The sequence below is a fragment of the Hippocampus bargibanti genome, linkage group LG07 (assembly GCF_051943395.1).
Source record: "Hippocampus bargibanti isolate YZ-2025 linkage group LG07, ASM5194339v1, whole genome shotgun sequence".
NCBI classification, from domain to species: Eukaryota; Metazoa; Chordata; class Actinopteri; order Syngnathiformes; family Syngnathidae; genus Hippocampus; species Hippocampus bargibanti.
The window spans coordinates 15,066,817-15,083,231 of record NC_142740.1 but is presented as its reverse complement, the minus strand read 5'-3'; the positions used below and the strand labels follow the sequence as shown (position 1 = coordinate 15,083,231).

General features: G+C 39.2%; 3 protein-coding genes across 4 annotated transcripts; 1 reads left to right on the top strand and 2 right to left on the bottom strand.

Annotated features, from left to right (window-relative positions):
• Positions 1-273: 273 nt before the first annotated feature.
• LOC148895545 (ras-related protein Rab-11B-like) lies at positions 274-4,204 on the top strand. The gene is made up of 5 exons (XM_089000393.1): positions 274-428; positions 1,745-1,940; positions 2,007-2,200; positions 2,287-2,367; positions 3,741-4,204. Exons 1-5 carry the CDS (start codon positions 389-391, stop codon positions 3,884-3,886), a joined length of 657 nt encoding a protein of 218 aa, XP_088856519.1. The 5' UTR covers positions 274-388; the 3' UTR covers positions 3,887-4,204.
• Positions 4,205-5,695: 1,491 nt separating this feature from the next.
• LOC148895544 (E3 ubiquitin-protein ligase MARCHF2-like) lies at positions 5,696-12,644 on the bottom strand. The gene is made up of 5 exons (XM_089000392.1): positions 12,435-12,644; positions 10,344-10,582; positions 8,803-8,998; positions 8,469-8,678; positions 5,696-7,537 (listed from the first exon to the last, which is right to left on the bottom strand). Exons 2-5 carry the CDS (start codon positions 10,535-10,537, stop codon positions 7,379-7,381), a joined length of 759 nt encoding a protein of 252 aa, XP_088856518.1. The 5' UTR covers positions 10,538-10,582; positions 12,435-12,644; the 3' UTR covers positions 5,696-7,378.
• Positions 12,645-13,940: 1,296 nt separating this feature from the next.
• Positions 13,941-16,353, bottom strand: LOC148895543 (ras-related protein Rab-11B). 2 transcript variants are annotated; one of them, XM_089001476.1, is made up of 5 exons: positions 16,229-16,353; positions 15,515-15,710; positions 15,246-15,439; positions 14,731-14,811; positions 13,941-14,641 (listed from the first exon to the last, which is right to left on the bottom strand). In XM_089001476.1, exons 1-5 carry the CDS (start codon positions 16,266-16,268, stop codon positions 14,496-14,498), a joined length of 657 nt encoding a protein of 218 aa, XP_088857602.1. In that variant the 5' UTR covers positions 16,269-16,353; the 3' UTR covers positions 13,941-14,495. The 2 variants fall into 2 exon arrangements, with proteins under 2 accessions (XP_088857602.1, XP_088857601.1); XM_089001475.1 differs by having other exon boundaries at positions 13,941-14,646; positions 14,733-14,811.
• Positions 16,354-16,415: the final 62 nt, after the last annotated feature.

Below are 16,415 nucleotides of genomic sequence, written 5' to 3'. Positions count from 1 at the left end.
AGTGTAGTTTAGCTTTTTCGAATGTTGCTGTGCCGATGCCCATTTTGTGTTTGGGAGACTTTTCCTGAGCGTCTTCATCTTAAGTTCATAGAGTTGTTTGTTCTGTAGCCACGTGGGGACATAAGCCAGTGTCTTCTTGTGCCGGTCCCAAGCCCGGATAAATACAGAGGGTTGTGTCAGGAAGGGCATCCGACGTAAAAGCTTGGACAAAACAAACATGATAATTGATAATGTACAATAACGCTCTTCCAACTTCGCCAGGCATGTCATGTGACAATGTGTCAGCTCTTGCTTCCGGTTGGTGAGGAAACATTGACGTCACATTGTTAGCTCCTTGCGCAATTGACTGAAAGACAGAGTGACTGACTGACAGTCCATCAATGACAGTATGGCGAACAGGGATGATGAATATGACTTCTTATTCAAAGGTAAAATCAAACACACAAAAGAACTGTTTTTTACGTGGCTCGAACAGCGACATCAGGCGATTAGCAAGCGTGCTAACAAGCATCAGGCAACTGCTAGTGGTGCAAGCTAATGATTTATAGCCAAACCGGTTTTTTACGATCTCTTTAATACTATTGTCAGACATGTCATCTCGTTCTAACATTACATACACGACCCCTAACTAATTAGGTCACTGTCTTTGCATTGAGGTACTGTGTGTCGTTCATATTTTCGCGTTTAACGCTAAATGTTGTTATATGGCCCAGCCAGCTAAATGCGAACACTTCAAATTCGCTCAACATTATTCGTTTCTTCATTTCCCAACCCAATGTGGAACCAGCCCCATGGGATTAGAACATCACCGTAGCCTCTCAACAGCAATGACAAATTGGATAATTTTGTGATTTACGACTGACAACAACTGTGTTGCTTAAGGTGGAAAAAAAGCTGCAGGGAGATTTCCACTTGTTTTTTTTAACAGAACACTTCAAGTGCAAAACGATTTCAGGTGTTAAAACAATCAAATTGCACCCCTCCAGGAATAATGTGACACTGACAAAATGACCCAATAAAAATCTAATATTGGTTTTAAATGGTTCTGCACCAAAATGTACTTTCAAAAATAGAACTAAAGTCCTATTCGTTTTAGTTTTATTAGCTTGATTTTAGATTGATGCTGATTAACTTAAAAATAAACCGAAACACGAATAAAAGAGGTCCCCTCTTAAGACTGCTGCACAATCTTTTGAGGGATTCAATCAAACGATTTCATTGGGGCTGTTGCAGCATTGTTAGCGGACTTGTGAGAAAACTGCAACTGACAAGTTTTTCAGCTCCTTACACAGATGTGCAACACTGTGCCACATCAGAGAATCGGCTTTGCACTTAGCCATTTTTAGGTGTTTTGGGTCAACAACCTGACACCAAGCTTTCTGACTCGAGTTAGTGGTTTAATATTTATTAACTGTATCATAACAGTATATTTTTTCACGTGTGCGTGTGTGTTTGACAAAGGGTTAGCCCCATTAAATGAAGTTAAATGTTAAATAAAGTTAAATAAAGAAGTTAAAATAAATAATATAATAATAATAAATATAATAATAAATTAATAATAATCAATAATAAAAATAAAGAAAAATAAAGAAAATAAAGTTTAATAAAGAAGTTAAAGTTAAATGAAGTTCCTGGTCTCAATCCACCATGGTTCCTTGTCACCAAGACGCCACCGGAAGGCGCCAAAGCACCCCCCACCCCCAACTTGACATAACTGAAGTATTGTTTAATTTTACTTTTGCAGTTGTGCTGATCGGAGACTCGGGGGTGGGCAAGAGCAACTTGTTGTCACGCTTCACCAGAAATGAGTTTAACTTGGAGAGCAAAAGCACCATCGGGGTGGAGTTCGCCACCCGCAGCCTGCAGGTGGACAACAAGACCATCAAGGCTCAAATTTGGGACACGGCCGGACAGGAACGCTACAGAGCCATCACCTCGGCGTGAGTGTCCTTCCTCCCCTCTGTTTTGAATAAGAGCGAAGGCGCTAACCGTATTTCCTATCTTAGGTACTACCGCGGCGCGGTGGGCGCTCTGCTGGTGTACGACATCGCCAAGCACCTGACGTACGAGAACGTGGAGCGCTGGCTGAAGGAGCTGAGGGACCACGCCGACAACAACATCGTCATCATGCTGGTGGGGAACAAGAGCGACCTGCGACATCTCCGGGCCGTGCCCACCGACGAGGCGCGGGCCTTTGCCGGTAAACTTGTAACTTCTTGCCTCACCCTAAAAATTGTCAATATAGTTGGAAATTAATTGATGACTTTGAATATTCTTCTTGGTTAGAAAAGAATACGCTGTCGTTTATTGAGACATCAGCGCTGGACTCTACAAATGTTGAAGAGGCCTTCAAGAACATATTAACAGGTAGGCAAACGCAAAACTCCAATTTATTCATAATAGCTCAACATTTTCTCATCCTTCTATTTTGCTGAACCTCACTGGCTATCACTAACGGCTAGTGAAAATCCACTGAAAAATTACGATTTTTAAATTATGTAACACACACATTTGATGTGCTTTTGAAATGCAAAACCATTATGAAAAATTGTCCTGTCTTTAAAGGACAACCGACGTCTCCGGACAAGTTGTGTCCATAATTTGTAAAATGGCTTCAAATGACTTTGTTTGTTTGTTTGTTTGTTTGTTTGTTTGTTTGTTTGTTTGGGCCAAGCTTTTACGTCGGATGCCCTTCCTGACACAACCCTCTGTATTTATCCGGTCTTGGGACCGGCACAAGAAGACACTGGCTTATGTCCCCACGTGGCTACAGAACAAACAACTCTCAAGAAATTATTCTTATTCTTATTATTATTATTATTATTAAAAATAAATACATGAGTAAATAAATAAGCAAATAAGTAAATAAATAAACAAATAAAAAATAAGTATAAATACAAATTTAACAAATAAAAAAATAATGCATAAATAAATAAATCAACAGCATGCCTCATGAAATGTGTTCATTTTCATTAACACTCCTGACATTGATTTTGGAAAATCTAAGATACATAAAAAAGGTAAACTAACTTACAAAAAAAAATATAGCTTAAAAATAATAGATTACTTACCTCAAAAACTCCCACTCGCTCTTCTTTGCAATTCAGAACATTTGCAGCCGAATAAAAAAAGAAATGAGTAAATGTTTGGCTTCACCTTTGTCGCAGATGTTTGTTCAGACACTGTGAACAAAGGCTCCAACACAGGAAGATTGTCTTTTACTGCCAGCAGGGGACGGAGCCATTCATGACCGACGCCCAACCTCTGGAGCTCTCTGCCAAGCTATTAATTGAGAATATATGCAAATTGAAGTGTTACATGAGTAAAATATAGTCTTCCTGATTTGAATAGCGGCCCCTGGACCTCCCAAGCACCAACATCCATAAACCAACAGAACACAGACATTTTAATGGGTTGTCTTACCATGAACTGATAGATTTGTAACCTGGCTAATGAGCTCTTCCTGTGTAGGAGTTTAACAAGTCCTAAATTTCTCCCATGGCTAGATTTCTTACGTGAGGATGACAGTTTAACAGGCTGTGTCTGTTCACCTCAGATTGACCCCAGATTTTCTGTGCTTCCATTGTGGGCCTTGTGTCCAACTAAGCATAGAACAGCATGAAACTTTTAAATATGATAACTTATATTCTGTCTATTTTCTACGAACAGTTCATTGCATGATTTTCTCATTCCAATGGAGACACAAATCTATTTAATTTCCTTTTTTTTTTCGATTGTAGAAATCTACCGCATTGTCTCCCAGAAGCAGATGGCCGAGCGCTCCGCCCACGACGAATCGCCGAGCAACAATGTGGTGGACATCAGCGTGCCGCCCACCAGCGATGGCCATAAGGGGCCCAGGGTGCAGTGTTGTCAGAACCTGTGACCTTTATCAATTATCATTGACCTTCATTCTCATCCTCTGCTTTGAGGTCGCTTGGGACGAGCACTTTATTTTTATGTTTTCCTCCTGTCATCGAACAAACACAAATTTCGACTGAACGTCCGTCACCGAGCATTTAAGCATTCGAATGGCAGTCAAGCAGTATTAGTGGCTCCCTCCCCGAGTCCTTTTGCGTCTTGCCAAATATGTTTATCAATATTCTCATAATGTATTTATTGAACGCTTCTTGCTTCGAGTTGTCGCTTTTTGTTCATTACGTTTTCAAGACTGATTGTTTACAATAAAATTGTCAAAATCCAAGTCAATCACGCTTGATGCCAAACTTTTTAACGAAGATTTAGTCACAAGACAAATATGCTATTTATATACATTATTTTTAAATGAGATATATTACACAATTAAAAAAAGGCAACACACCAAAACACCATAAACATTCAAAACCTGATGTATTATTTTAAAACGTCAAGTGAACTTAAAATGGATTGGTGTAAATGTGCCTGAGGTTTAGGGATTGTAAGAAATATTTGGTAAAAAAATGGCAGTTCATAAAATACAAATTTACATTCACATACAGTACATACGTTTTTTTTAGTAAAGCGATTCTGTATTCGATCCAAGCTCACTAACCAAAGATAGCTTTGATAGGCTTCAGCTTCCACGACCGAACCCTTTGTAAAATATCTTACAAAATTACAACAAATTATATAGAAACTGTCTTTAGGAAAGCAAAATGACAAAAAAATAAACAATTTAAATACTGAATGTATGTAGCCCGGTCAAGGTTGACGCTTGGTACTGATGTCACAATGTTTATTGTGGAACACTTGGAACACCGTGAAAACTATAAAGGACATTTAAAATCGACAATTAACATTACAATTGGTTCGACAAGACATACAGTAAATAAGCAAATTAATAACACTCCCTGTGCACCTTGACTCAAAGCAGATAAACTTTGACATAGACTTTAGACTGTCTTTCTCTCTCTCTAGCAGTTACTCTCGTTCTGTCTCGACAGATTTCTCTCGTACATCAAAACACATGACACGGAAGCGGAAGTAAGAATGACAAAACAAAGTATTAAAGACCATTTAAGAAAAATACACATAAAGGTTCGCATTGAAATGTTAAACACTTTTACAGAACAAGACCAAATAAATTATATTTTTGTTGTCATGGCAACGAACCAATGACAATATACCCGCCATTTCCACTGAATCATACAATAGTTTAAGAATTCTAAAATTAATCACTTCCAACTCTTCTTCTGACGTTTGGAAGAATTTTTTCAATAGTTTATTTAAAGTTTTTTGTACGTTTTTTTTCCTCCAAGTTAGCATGTTTACCAAAACACTCAGAATTCTCTTATCTAAAGGAGTGATTTGGTTGGTTCTTGAATTGGAGTATGTGAAGGCACATTCGGGGTTACGAGATTTAAAAATGTATAAAATGTATTCTTCAAAAAATATATATTATAAAAAAAGATAACAGTAGTTACCTCCCTGCCACCAAGAACGAAAAATATTTGATGCACGAGTCCAAGTGTCTTACTATAATAGTAATTTTCAAAACAAATGATAGCCCTGGCAACTGACAATAACATTTATCACAACAGCTTATCAGATGTAAATATTTTCGCATCTGAAAAAGGTTCCCCGACTCCGGATACAAACAATTGGAGGAATCTCATCACTCTTGGACAAACACTAAACAGACGCGTAAGCAAATCCCTCTTAAGATGGCAAAACTGCTAAACCCACCCCGTTTAACAATCCCACCCGTCCCCTTTTAAAGGTGATGATCAAAACACAAACAAAACGATTAAAAGAGCATTTTGCTTAAAGGACAACCGACGTCTCCGGACAAGTTGTGTCCTTAATTTGTAAAAGGGCTTCAAATGACTTCTACTGAGCGTATTTTAATACGATTCCACCGCATATAGCTATATTTTACGTTTTAAGACTCGCACTGAATATTCCGGAAGTCTTGTTTTTGAGTTGGTGACGAGTCCGTCACTAAAGGAACGCCCCGGACCGAAAAAAAGAAGTCAATGTATCTTGCTGTACTTGTTTGGTCTGGAAACCTCGTGTTGCACCAAAAAGCCGCCAGAAGAGGGCGATGCAAGGAATTTATCAGCCTGTGGAAACGGGCTGATTAATTCATCACAGGAGCTTGGACACCATTTTCTGCCTCTTTTTGGGTGATACATTTCCCCCCAATGTTGCCTCAAAATGGCACGGAATAAATTCTTTAATCGATTGCAAACATGTATGCTTTCCTCTTCAGAACTATTTGAATCATATTCATGTAGTGGAAGTGTAACAAGAAAGCATATTCTCCGAATATGAAGCCATTGTTTTGATTCTAGAGCAAGGCAAGAAAGATGTCCTAGCGTGACGTCACGAACGGGGGGCGGGACTTTCTGAAAATGCCCAATTCCCAGCTCAATTTTTTTGCAGATTTTGGACACCAAGTCATTTTTATTGGTGTTTTGCATTGGAATAAACATATCATACTGTGTGTTTTGGGTATTTTAGATGCTATAAAACGTTTTTCTGATGTCAGTTAAGGAACAAAAGTGATGTCAGTTGTCCTTTAAGTATTGTCAAAAGACGCAGGGGTAAAAAAATGTCAGTGTTGCTCTCGTTCTCACTTTCACGTCAATGCTGATTATGCACCAAAGTGGCTTTGGTCGGGTGGGGTTAATCGGACCAACTTTTCCAGACAAAGTGAACATTATCAGTGTTTTAATACCAATTCAACAATATAAATAAAACCAGCCAGAACATTTTTTCCTTCAAATAAATAATAAATCAAACACACTACTATAAAATGAAGGGCAAGCATAAACTACTAGGGCAAGCTCTTAACTATTGTTGTCACCGATAGTGTTTCAGGTCTTTGGCTAATTAAATACAATTTGATGACAAATAAACACAACTCAACCGTGTCCCAAAGGAAGTTGTGCAGCAAGAGGATCTGTGCAGAATTGATTGGGAAAAAAGGAACCCTTAAAAAAACAATTCTAGTTTTACTCACAACAGACTCGCCTAGAAAAAAGATTTGGTTGAACACATGCAAAATAGAGCACCGCCTTAAAGTGTCTTTTTATGACGGTCAGGTCATCATACTTTGCCACTGTGGGGAAAAAAACAACTCAGCTTTGGTGCAACTTTGCATTATCCGTCTCTCGTTCTTCAATGAGGAGTTTCAAATCTTGGAAGAAATCTTGATGGAATCCACAACAGAATGCTCAAAACGGCCAATGTTTTGCCATTTTAAGTCTTAAAAATAGAACATTTATTTTCACATTTGAAGGCTTCCGGACCTTCAAGCAGCCTCGAATGTGTTCAACGTGTTCGCTTGCCCTGCGTTGACTGTCCACAGTGTTCTACTTTTGCGTGTCAAAGTCAACCTCGCAAGTGAACTAAAAAAAAAACCAACAACAAAAAACAAGGAAAGCATTCTCTACTCTCATACGAGATTATCGTCAGACGACATGCGGACGCTGGTGGCGGAAAGCAAGGAATGCCGGGAAGAAGCGGCTTTCTTGGCTTTGGGGATGATCAGCCGCACTGGCTGGTCCTTTCTTCTCCACTCGGAGTACAGCTTACAGTGGAAACGGAGGCACACCTGCACATACATGCACACACCGCATTGTCATGAGGAGAATTCATAACTGTTGCCCGAGTTCAAATACATTTCTGTTTTTGAACAAAGGGGATTGGAAATGCCCCAGGGATAAAAAAAAAAAAGTCAAATTGATTTATGGAAAACTGAGCAATAAATAAATAAATAAATAAATAAATAAACAAATAAATAAATGAGCAATGAATAAATGAACAAATAAACATATGAATAAATAAATAAATGAATGAACAAATAAATATGTACATTAATAAATATATACACAAATAAACAAATACATACATAACTACTTAAAAAACAAACTAATCAACGAATTAAAAAAAAAAATACAATTAGATAAATAATAAAATAGGCAAATAAATACATGTATAAAAAAATAAATGCATAAATAACTACTTAATTAAACAAACAAATAAATGAATAAATAACTAATTAAATGGACAAATAAATATGTAAATTGATAAAAAACCATGAACAACAAATAAACAAATAACCACTTAAGCAAATAAACAAACAAATGCATGAATAAATAAAAAACATACAATTAAATACATAATTAAATGGACAAATTCATCGATAAATACATGTATGAAAAAAAAAAAAATAACTACTGAATTAAATAAATAACAAAATCAATAAATACATAAATAATGAGTGAGCGTTGGCGCGCGTGGCTGCCGCTGCTCACCCGCAGAAAAAATAACTAGTGACTGTAAAGTGTCCTTGAGTTTTGAAAGGTGCTTATAAATGAAATGTATTATTATTATTAATAATAATAATAATAATAATAATAATAATAATAATAAATTGGCAATAACTAAAAATAATCTATGAATAGGTAAATACCTCAATCCAAATATGCAAGGGTCATGTCCAGTGTGAAAGTGAGCGTAGTGAGGATGAGGATGGTGATTACCATAGTCCAGAGGCTGTAGATGGTGAAGAGGACGAGGGTGAGCGAGATGAGCCCCGTATTTTGCAGCAGGCTGCCAAGTTGAAGATCGTCCTTGACGCCCTTCAGGCACAACCAGCCCGAAATGGAGGCCAATGGCGTCACAAACAGGAAGCAGACGATGTCGCAGAACACCAACCTCCTCTCCTCGTATGAGCCCGGATCTCGCAGCCACTGTGTGCGGCGTTCAAATGTATCATCTTCACGTGAAGTTTCGTCAATTGTTATCAGACGACGGATAAATGACATCACTACAGTATTTGATTTGATTTTTTTCAGTCCCCGACTGAGCATTTACCTGCGTGAAAGGCCGCAGTCTGCGTTGGATGCTGAAATGGGCGTGGCACAGCTCGCAGCAGTTGGTGTTGGAGGAGGACAGCCAGAGTTCCAGGCAGCTCTTGTGCACCGTGGCCAACGTTCCGGTGCAGTCGCACGGGGACAGCAGGACTTCAGGGTAACCTCCCTCGTGGCAGATGCGACAAATGGGACCGTCGCTGCACACAATCGCGCAGCAATCACTCAAAAGGACATTGCAAGGGGGAACTAGCGTATTTTCCGCACGATAAGACGCACCTAAAAGCCTTGGATTTTTTTTCAAAAGCTGACTGCTTTAAAGGACAATCGACGTCTCCAGACAAGTTGCGTCCATAATTTGTAAAACAGCTTCAAATGACTTCTACTGAGCGGATTTTACAAAGATTCCACCGCATATATTACGATATTTTACGTTTTAAGACTCGCGCTGAATATTCAGGAAGTCTTGTTTTTGAGTTGGTGACGAGTCCGTACGTGACGTCACTAAAGGACACCCCCGGACCGAAAAAAAGACACATCACGTGATGCAGTCCTTGCATCACGTCAATGTATTTTGTTGTACTTGTTTGGTCTGAAAACCTTGTGTTGCACACAAAAGCCGCCAGAAGAGGGTGTCCAAGCTCCATATAAGGAATTTATCCGCCTGTGGAAACGGAGGTGGCCACAGGAGGTCGCCATTTTTTACCTCTTTTCTGGTGATCATTTCTCCCCAAATGTTGCCTCAAAATGGCATGGAATAATTCTTCAATCAATTGCAAACATTAATGCTTTCCTCTTCAGAACTATTTGAATCATATTCATAACTGAAGGTGTAACAAGAAAGCATATTCTCCGAATCTGAAGCCATTGTTTTGATTCTCAAGCAATGCAAGACGTCACGAACTGGGGGCGGGACTTTCTGAAAATGCCCAATTCGCAGCTCAATTTTTTGCAGATTTTGGACACTTTAAGTCATTTTTATTGGTGTTTTGCATTTGAATAAAAATATCATACTGCGTGTTTTGGGTATTTTAGATGCTATAAAATGTTTTTCTGATGTCAGTAAGGAAACAAAGAAGTGACGTCGGTTGTCCTTTAAGGCTTATATAAGTATGTTTAAGGTTTATATAAGTAACCTGTATTGGTTTGTACTGAAAAATAAACATTTAATACAATATATATGCTCTATAAAGATATGTACAACTAGAAAGAATACTACATATCTTAGAGAGGGAAGAGAGAGACACACAGTATGTACATGTATGTAATAAGATAAATAATATGAAGTTTAACTTCGCAATACAAAATCTAACTCACAGCATCTCTGTCCAAACATTTTTCGACATACCCGCAAAAATTTTCGTATGTACCATTGTTCGTAACTCAAATGTTCGTAAGTAGGGGAGTGACTGTATATAAATAAATAAATAAATATTGTATCTGCATTCATTTTCACACCAATAGGACTGTAAGAATGTTCAAATGTAACTAATGAACGTTAGACGATTAATAAACCGCAATGTGCGTTTTGGTACTTAAACAAACCTTGGCAGAGTTTTGATGACAGATGACGGCGAGTCTCTGTCAACTATTGTGACCTGTCCTGAGCAGTGCGCCGGCCACGCGCTGCTTTCGCCACCATTGCTGCCTCCTTCTTCCTCCACGCTCGTTTCAACGTCGGTGTCTTTTGCACATTGACAAAGGGCGTCGGCCTGGTGGCAGCAACCGCCCGTCGTCATGTTTAAAGGGAGTCGCGTCAAGTTTGGATTACGGTGTTTCAGTTTCTGCAAATGAAAAACAAACGTGTTCAAGTCATGGCAATATCATGGCATGATCTGGGAGTCTTTGTCAACGTGTGGTAATTCACTCGGGTCCAACGGAAGTGCCATGAGGTGTGCTTGGTGCTGCGACAATTGACAAGAGCTCGGCATGACATCAGCTGCGGCGTGAGGTGCAGTGCAGGCCACAGATAAACAGCTGGCGGCGCTGTGATAACCCCCCACATAAAAGATAAGATAAATGTGTCCCGTTTTGTTGAAAAAAAAAAACATCTAACACTGGGGATTTAAATATGTTTTTTAAAGCATGGCAGATGGTGACAAAAAAAACAACAGTTTAACCACTCAATATGTTGGTGTTATAAATTAGGTAGGTATAAAAAGTCTAGCGACCATTCATCAAATGTCAGTTTTTAGTGAAATAAATAGTGAAATAAAAATGTAATTTCAAAAATACATACAGTCAGACCTCAACTTACAAACACCTTATCTTACAAACTTTTCGTCTTACAAACGTTAAATTTCTGAAAATTAAACCTTATAATAAGCACTATTTTCATAATACACACCCACCACGGCTGGCGGAGTGATCTTCAGCGGAAGCACACGACCGAACAGCACCAGAAGTTACCAACAGTCCTTATGGAAGGTGACTCCTTCCATCAGCCATCAACGACCATCAAAAAGGTAAATAAAACTTTATTTTACAGCAGTTTATTTCTTTAATTACAGTCCTCATGTAATGCGCCTCTCTTTCCAAACAGCGATTCCCTTTGACCTTCGACCTCCAAAGCCATTCCAGCAAGCCATCAATGACCATCACAAATGTAAATAAAGTGACTTTATGATACAATGCAGTGTATTTCCTTCATTACAATACAATAGCACATTTATTATACATATAATAAGGTATGTTGTGTGGTTTTAAGGCTTATTTAGTTGAAAAGTATATTTTATTGAAACCTGGGAACGGATTATTCCCACTTTAATGGTTTCCTATGGGAAATTTTTTTAGATACACACTTTTCGCCTTACACACTCTGTCTGGGAACCAATTAATTTCGTAAGTTGAGGCCTCACTGTATTTTGCTAGAAAGCAGCAAGAAAAACTATACTTCTAGACTTGCTGTTATTTGGTAGAAACAATAGCCGGGGATACAGTCAAAAGTGGAAAAAAAGGTGGAAAAAATTACATTTCATACAAAAAGAGTCAAAAGATTAAAAAAATTGTGGGACTATTCAAGGCTTTCTGATTCTGATACTGAAAAAGCAGTCGCAACGTGTCATGTATTAGAAATAACTCAGAGTAACATTTTGAAGAAGAAAGTTGTGGGGCAAAAATAGTTATCAGAAATGACATCAGTCAGAGAAAAGTCAGAATATTGCGAGAAAGTTGTGACAGTCAATTGTAATGTAGCGTTTGGAAAATTACTATTAAAGTCATGATAGGAATGGGGGAGGGGGGAATCACATTTCTTCCTTAAATAATTATACGCCAACGACTTTAGCATTAAAGTCGTTGGCCAAAGCAAATTCCTGTTATTTATTCGCACAATGGGGATTAAGAAAAAAAGACGTAAACCCGACAAAAAAGAAAACAAAAGTAAGAAACTTGTTTTACGAGACACTTTCATAAACTCGTAAAGTAAACTATCTGCGTCAATTTGGTATCGACTATCACCTACAGTAGAGGTGAAACGGGGCGTATCACCTTTGCCATTGCCAAACACACACACAGGGTTTCATTAGATTTACATACAATTGCTCATCCAGGAATTAGACGGCTATCAAGTGTTAAAAAAACAAAAACAAATGGAAACAAAAAAAAGCACCGAGCAAACTAATTAAGACAACTTACCACTTAATATTGAAGTGATGACAACTTATGACGGCATCTTTATTTGTTTCAGACACCCTTTAATGCACAGTTTGGCTGGAAAACGACCTGAACAGAGTGCGAGCGAGCTCGACAATGGTGCAGCCCGATTGACTTCCACTTAGCTCAGCTGGGGGTAGCCAACAAAATTCTCCCTCGGATGCTTGTCAAAATTGCCGACCAGAAGGCAAAATACGGCGTTATTAAACCGGACCACGTGACTCTTTGGATGACGTCAACACGCCCTAAGAGAGGAGCCATAGACGAACCGCCCCGTACTGGAGGTTTGACCCCGAGGAATCGCCGAGCACCACCATCTTTAAATGACCCATATCGCATTTTGACTTGTTTTTGCTTTAAACACCACTAAAATTCGTGTATTGTTAAACAGATCATTAATTTATATCCCTGCTATGTTTTTTATCAATAAAAAATAATCACTACATACTTGGTATTTTGTTTCTGAAAAAAATACAAAATGGCATAGTCCATTTAGTTTTTTTATTGGGGGGTAATATCTTTTTATAATTCGTGCGTTTTTTTTCGGAAAACATTGAATTTAAAAGCATTTTACTTAAATTAAGTTGTAAACTAAAGAGTGAGCATCAAATAGATCCATTTGGGGACCTTTGACATCGTACTGCCCAAATATTGAATCAGAACGTTTATCCACCAAGTGTGGATTACTGAACATCCTCCCACTTCACGTGGAAGACTTATTCTTGATGATTATCACTTGATTGACCTCAATGTTTTAACCGTAACTGATAGCCGTCCTGCTATTGGCTGGCAACCAATTCAGGGTGTCCCCCGCTTCGTGCCGGAAGACAGCTGAGATAGGCTCCAGCACCCCCCCCCCCCCCCCCCGCGACCCTAATGAGTAATAAGCGGTACGGAAAATGGATGGATGATAGGAACATGAATCAATATTAGAAATAGTTTTGACCTGCTGTAATACGCACTTCCTCAAATGAAAAGCATCAGACGTGTCAAACTCACTCCACTTTGAAACTTTCACATTGTTCCTTGTTTGTGTATGAGTTCTTCAATTCCTCTGATTAAAAAATGTATCACTATTAAAAATCCACTTTCCAGAAGACGGAATTCTACTTCAAATTATTAATTTTTTTATGAAGTTTGATGCACACATAATCTATCACGCGATAATCTGATTCACTGTCCACTGTAGTCACCTCTGTCCCTGAAGGGTTGAAAAAAATATAACTGACCAACATGTGAATTGATGTTCTTCACTCCAATGTAGCATCCTAACCACTCGGAAGCTGTCAAAGATAGAAGTGTATGCCCACTAAATCCACACTAAGTCTCGATCAAGTATCGGAAGCTAGCGAATTAGACAATAAATAATTAGATGTTGACAAAATGTTTTTGTGTCACGCGAACAGGCACTAGTTCCTGTAATCGACGTCACTTTTGTAGAATACCACTCCCAACGTTGTTGCTGGGAAACGCTGACTGACGCACACGACATTTGTCATTGGCTTTATTGACGCATCAGCAATTTCCAAGTAATATCTGACATACACACAATTCAGGCACATCCTTCCCTGCATTGGTAAAATACGGGATGTTTGTCAATACTGGTGTGAATCATTTTATCTTTGAAATGTTAGCGGATGTCGGCAATGTAAAAAAAAAACAAACAAACAGTGAAATGATTGGACATGTAAAAGTGTGTCAGCTGGTTGATTGGAAGCTTTTTGCAACATTAATTTGATTTATAGAATCTTGAAATGCAGCTGTTCATGATTTCTTTCATGTTATCTTGCTTTGGTGTGTGCATAAAAAAAAGATGGCTTTAATATTTGGGAGTCAAGACAGTCATGGCCGCTCTGCTTCCGGGCATCATGTCTGCTCCGAGCCAGGTGAAATAGAAATCCACACTTCCAAAGTCTGGGATGTTGAGAAAGGCTTCGCACCCCCTCGCCATCGCTCTTGATGCGACTGGGTCAATGGGAATTGGGAATGAAGCCAAAGTGACGCGTAAAGAAGAAGGGACTTTAACAACAAAAAAAAACACGTTCACAAGCTCTGGCAGCATGCCATTTTGTTGCCCCTCGGTCCATCGGTGGTGGGTGGCACACTGATGTCAACCACGTTGTTGCCCGGCGAGTCGTCGTGTGCTGATTTGTCCGATATTTGCTTCTGGGACACGATGCGGTAAATTTCTGCCAACACATTACATAACATTAAAATAAATAAATAAATAATAATAAATAAATGTTGACAAAAAAAAAAACATTGCTCTCCTTTTTACCCGTGAGAATGTTCTTGAAGGCTTCTTCCACGTTTGTGGAATCCAAGGCAGAAGTCTCGATGAAGGACAGAGTGTTTTTTTCTGCCACGTAAAGAACAGCACTGAGAATTGTACCACATTGAATATTTTTCAGGACATTTTGAGTCAAGCTCCAAACTTTGTTTTTCACGACATGAGTCTTTTTTTCTGTAAATAAAAATTGTTAATAAAAATAATTTCTGTCTCTGTGAGCGTTAAAATAATAATAATAATCATCATCATCATAATAATACATTTTATTTATATGCGCCTTTCAAAGCTCTCAATGACACTTTACAATCACAAAACAGTTTCACAAAAAAAAGTCTTTAAAAAAACCATTAAATCAGGTCACCTTCAAACTAGGGTGACGTGTGACTTCCACCACCAGTTAGCGGTCAAATTTATCCATTATCTGAATTTCCCACAGTCAAGCAAGTTAGCTAAACATCTTCCCATGGAGAGTTGAGTAGAGCTGAAGAATGAACTAATTTTACCAGAAAAGGCCCGTGCCTCGTCGGTGGGCACGGCCCGGAGATGTCGCAGGTCGCTCTTGTTCCCCACCAGCATGATGACGATGTTGTTGTCGGCGTGGTCCCTCAGCTCCTTCAGCCAGCGCTCCACGTTCTCGTACGTCAGGTGCTTGGCGATGTCATAAACTAGCAGAGCGCCCACCGCGCCCCGATAGTATCTAAGAGAGAAAATAAGGTCAGCTCATTCGCTCGTATAAAAAAAACGCAGTCTGGCGAGGAGGAAGGACACTCACGCCGAGGTGATGGCTCGGTAGCGTTCCTGTCCAGCCGTATCCCAAATCTGAGCCTTGATGGTCTTGCCGTCCACCTGCAGGCTGCGGGTGGCGAACTCTACTCCGATGGTACTTTTGCTCTCCAGGTTGAATTCGTTTCTGGTGAAGCGTGACAGCAGGTTGCTCTTGCCCACTCCGGAGTCTCCGATCAGCACAACTTGACGCAACCAAACAATATACGGTTGTGAGATAGATGGCGATGGTTTTATACTGAGGTTCCCACAAGTTTTGACATGTCTTCATAGTTTGTTAAACACAAAAAAATCTTGCTCAAATTATTTAACATATAAAGAGATGTGAAAAAGCAGACTAAGCGGAACACCAAAAGCCTTCCTTTTGAAAGATGTTTTTTTTAATACTTTCCCACAACCAGTGTTGCAAGGTTTGTGACGTCATTCGACTCCATGATAGCTACTTTTCAGTTTCCCGGATCGCTTGAGTTCGCCCTCTCAACGGCAATTTTAGACAAACTATGATCCATTAACATTATGGCAACGAAATACATGGGAACTTCTTTTGGAATGCTTTTTCGAACCTTGGGAAATGTGTACGTTTCTGTTCCCTCGGGAGCTAACTTTAGCTTTACTGTTGTATTGTGTCACTTCCTTATGTCACGGGCTAATAACGATCGCCAACGTCGAGAGTTGCCGTTCGTCCGTCCCCCGGAGGCCTTACCTTTGAATAAATAATCGTATTCATCGTCTCGGTTTCCCATTTTCTCCCCGCGGAGATTGGCGTCTGGATGTTACTTTTCCAAATATTGCCCAATAGACAAACTCCGCCCTCAAGCAGGAAAACGGATGCGTCATCATATGCAGCACGTGAACACGAATCGGTTTAGGACTTGTTTGAATGACAGCTA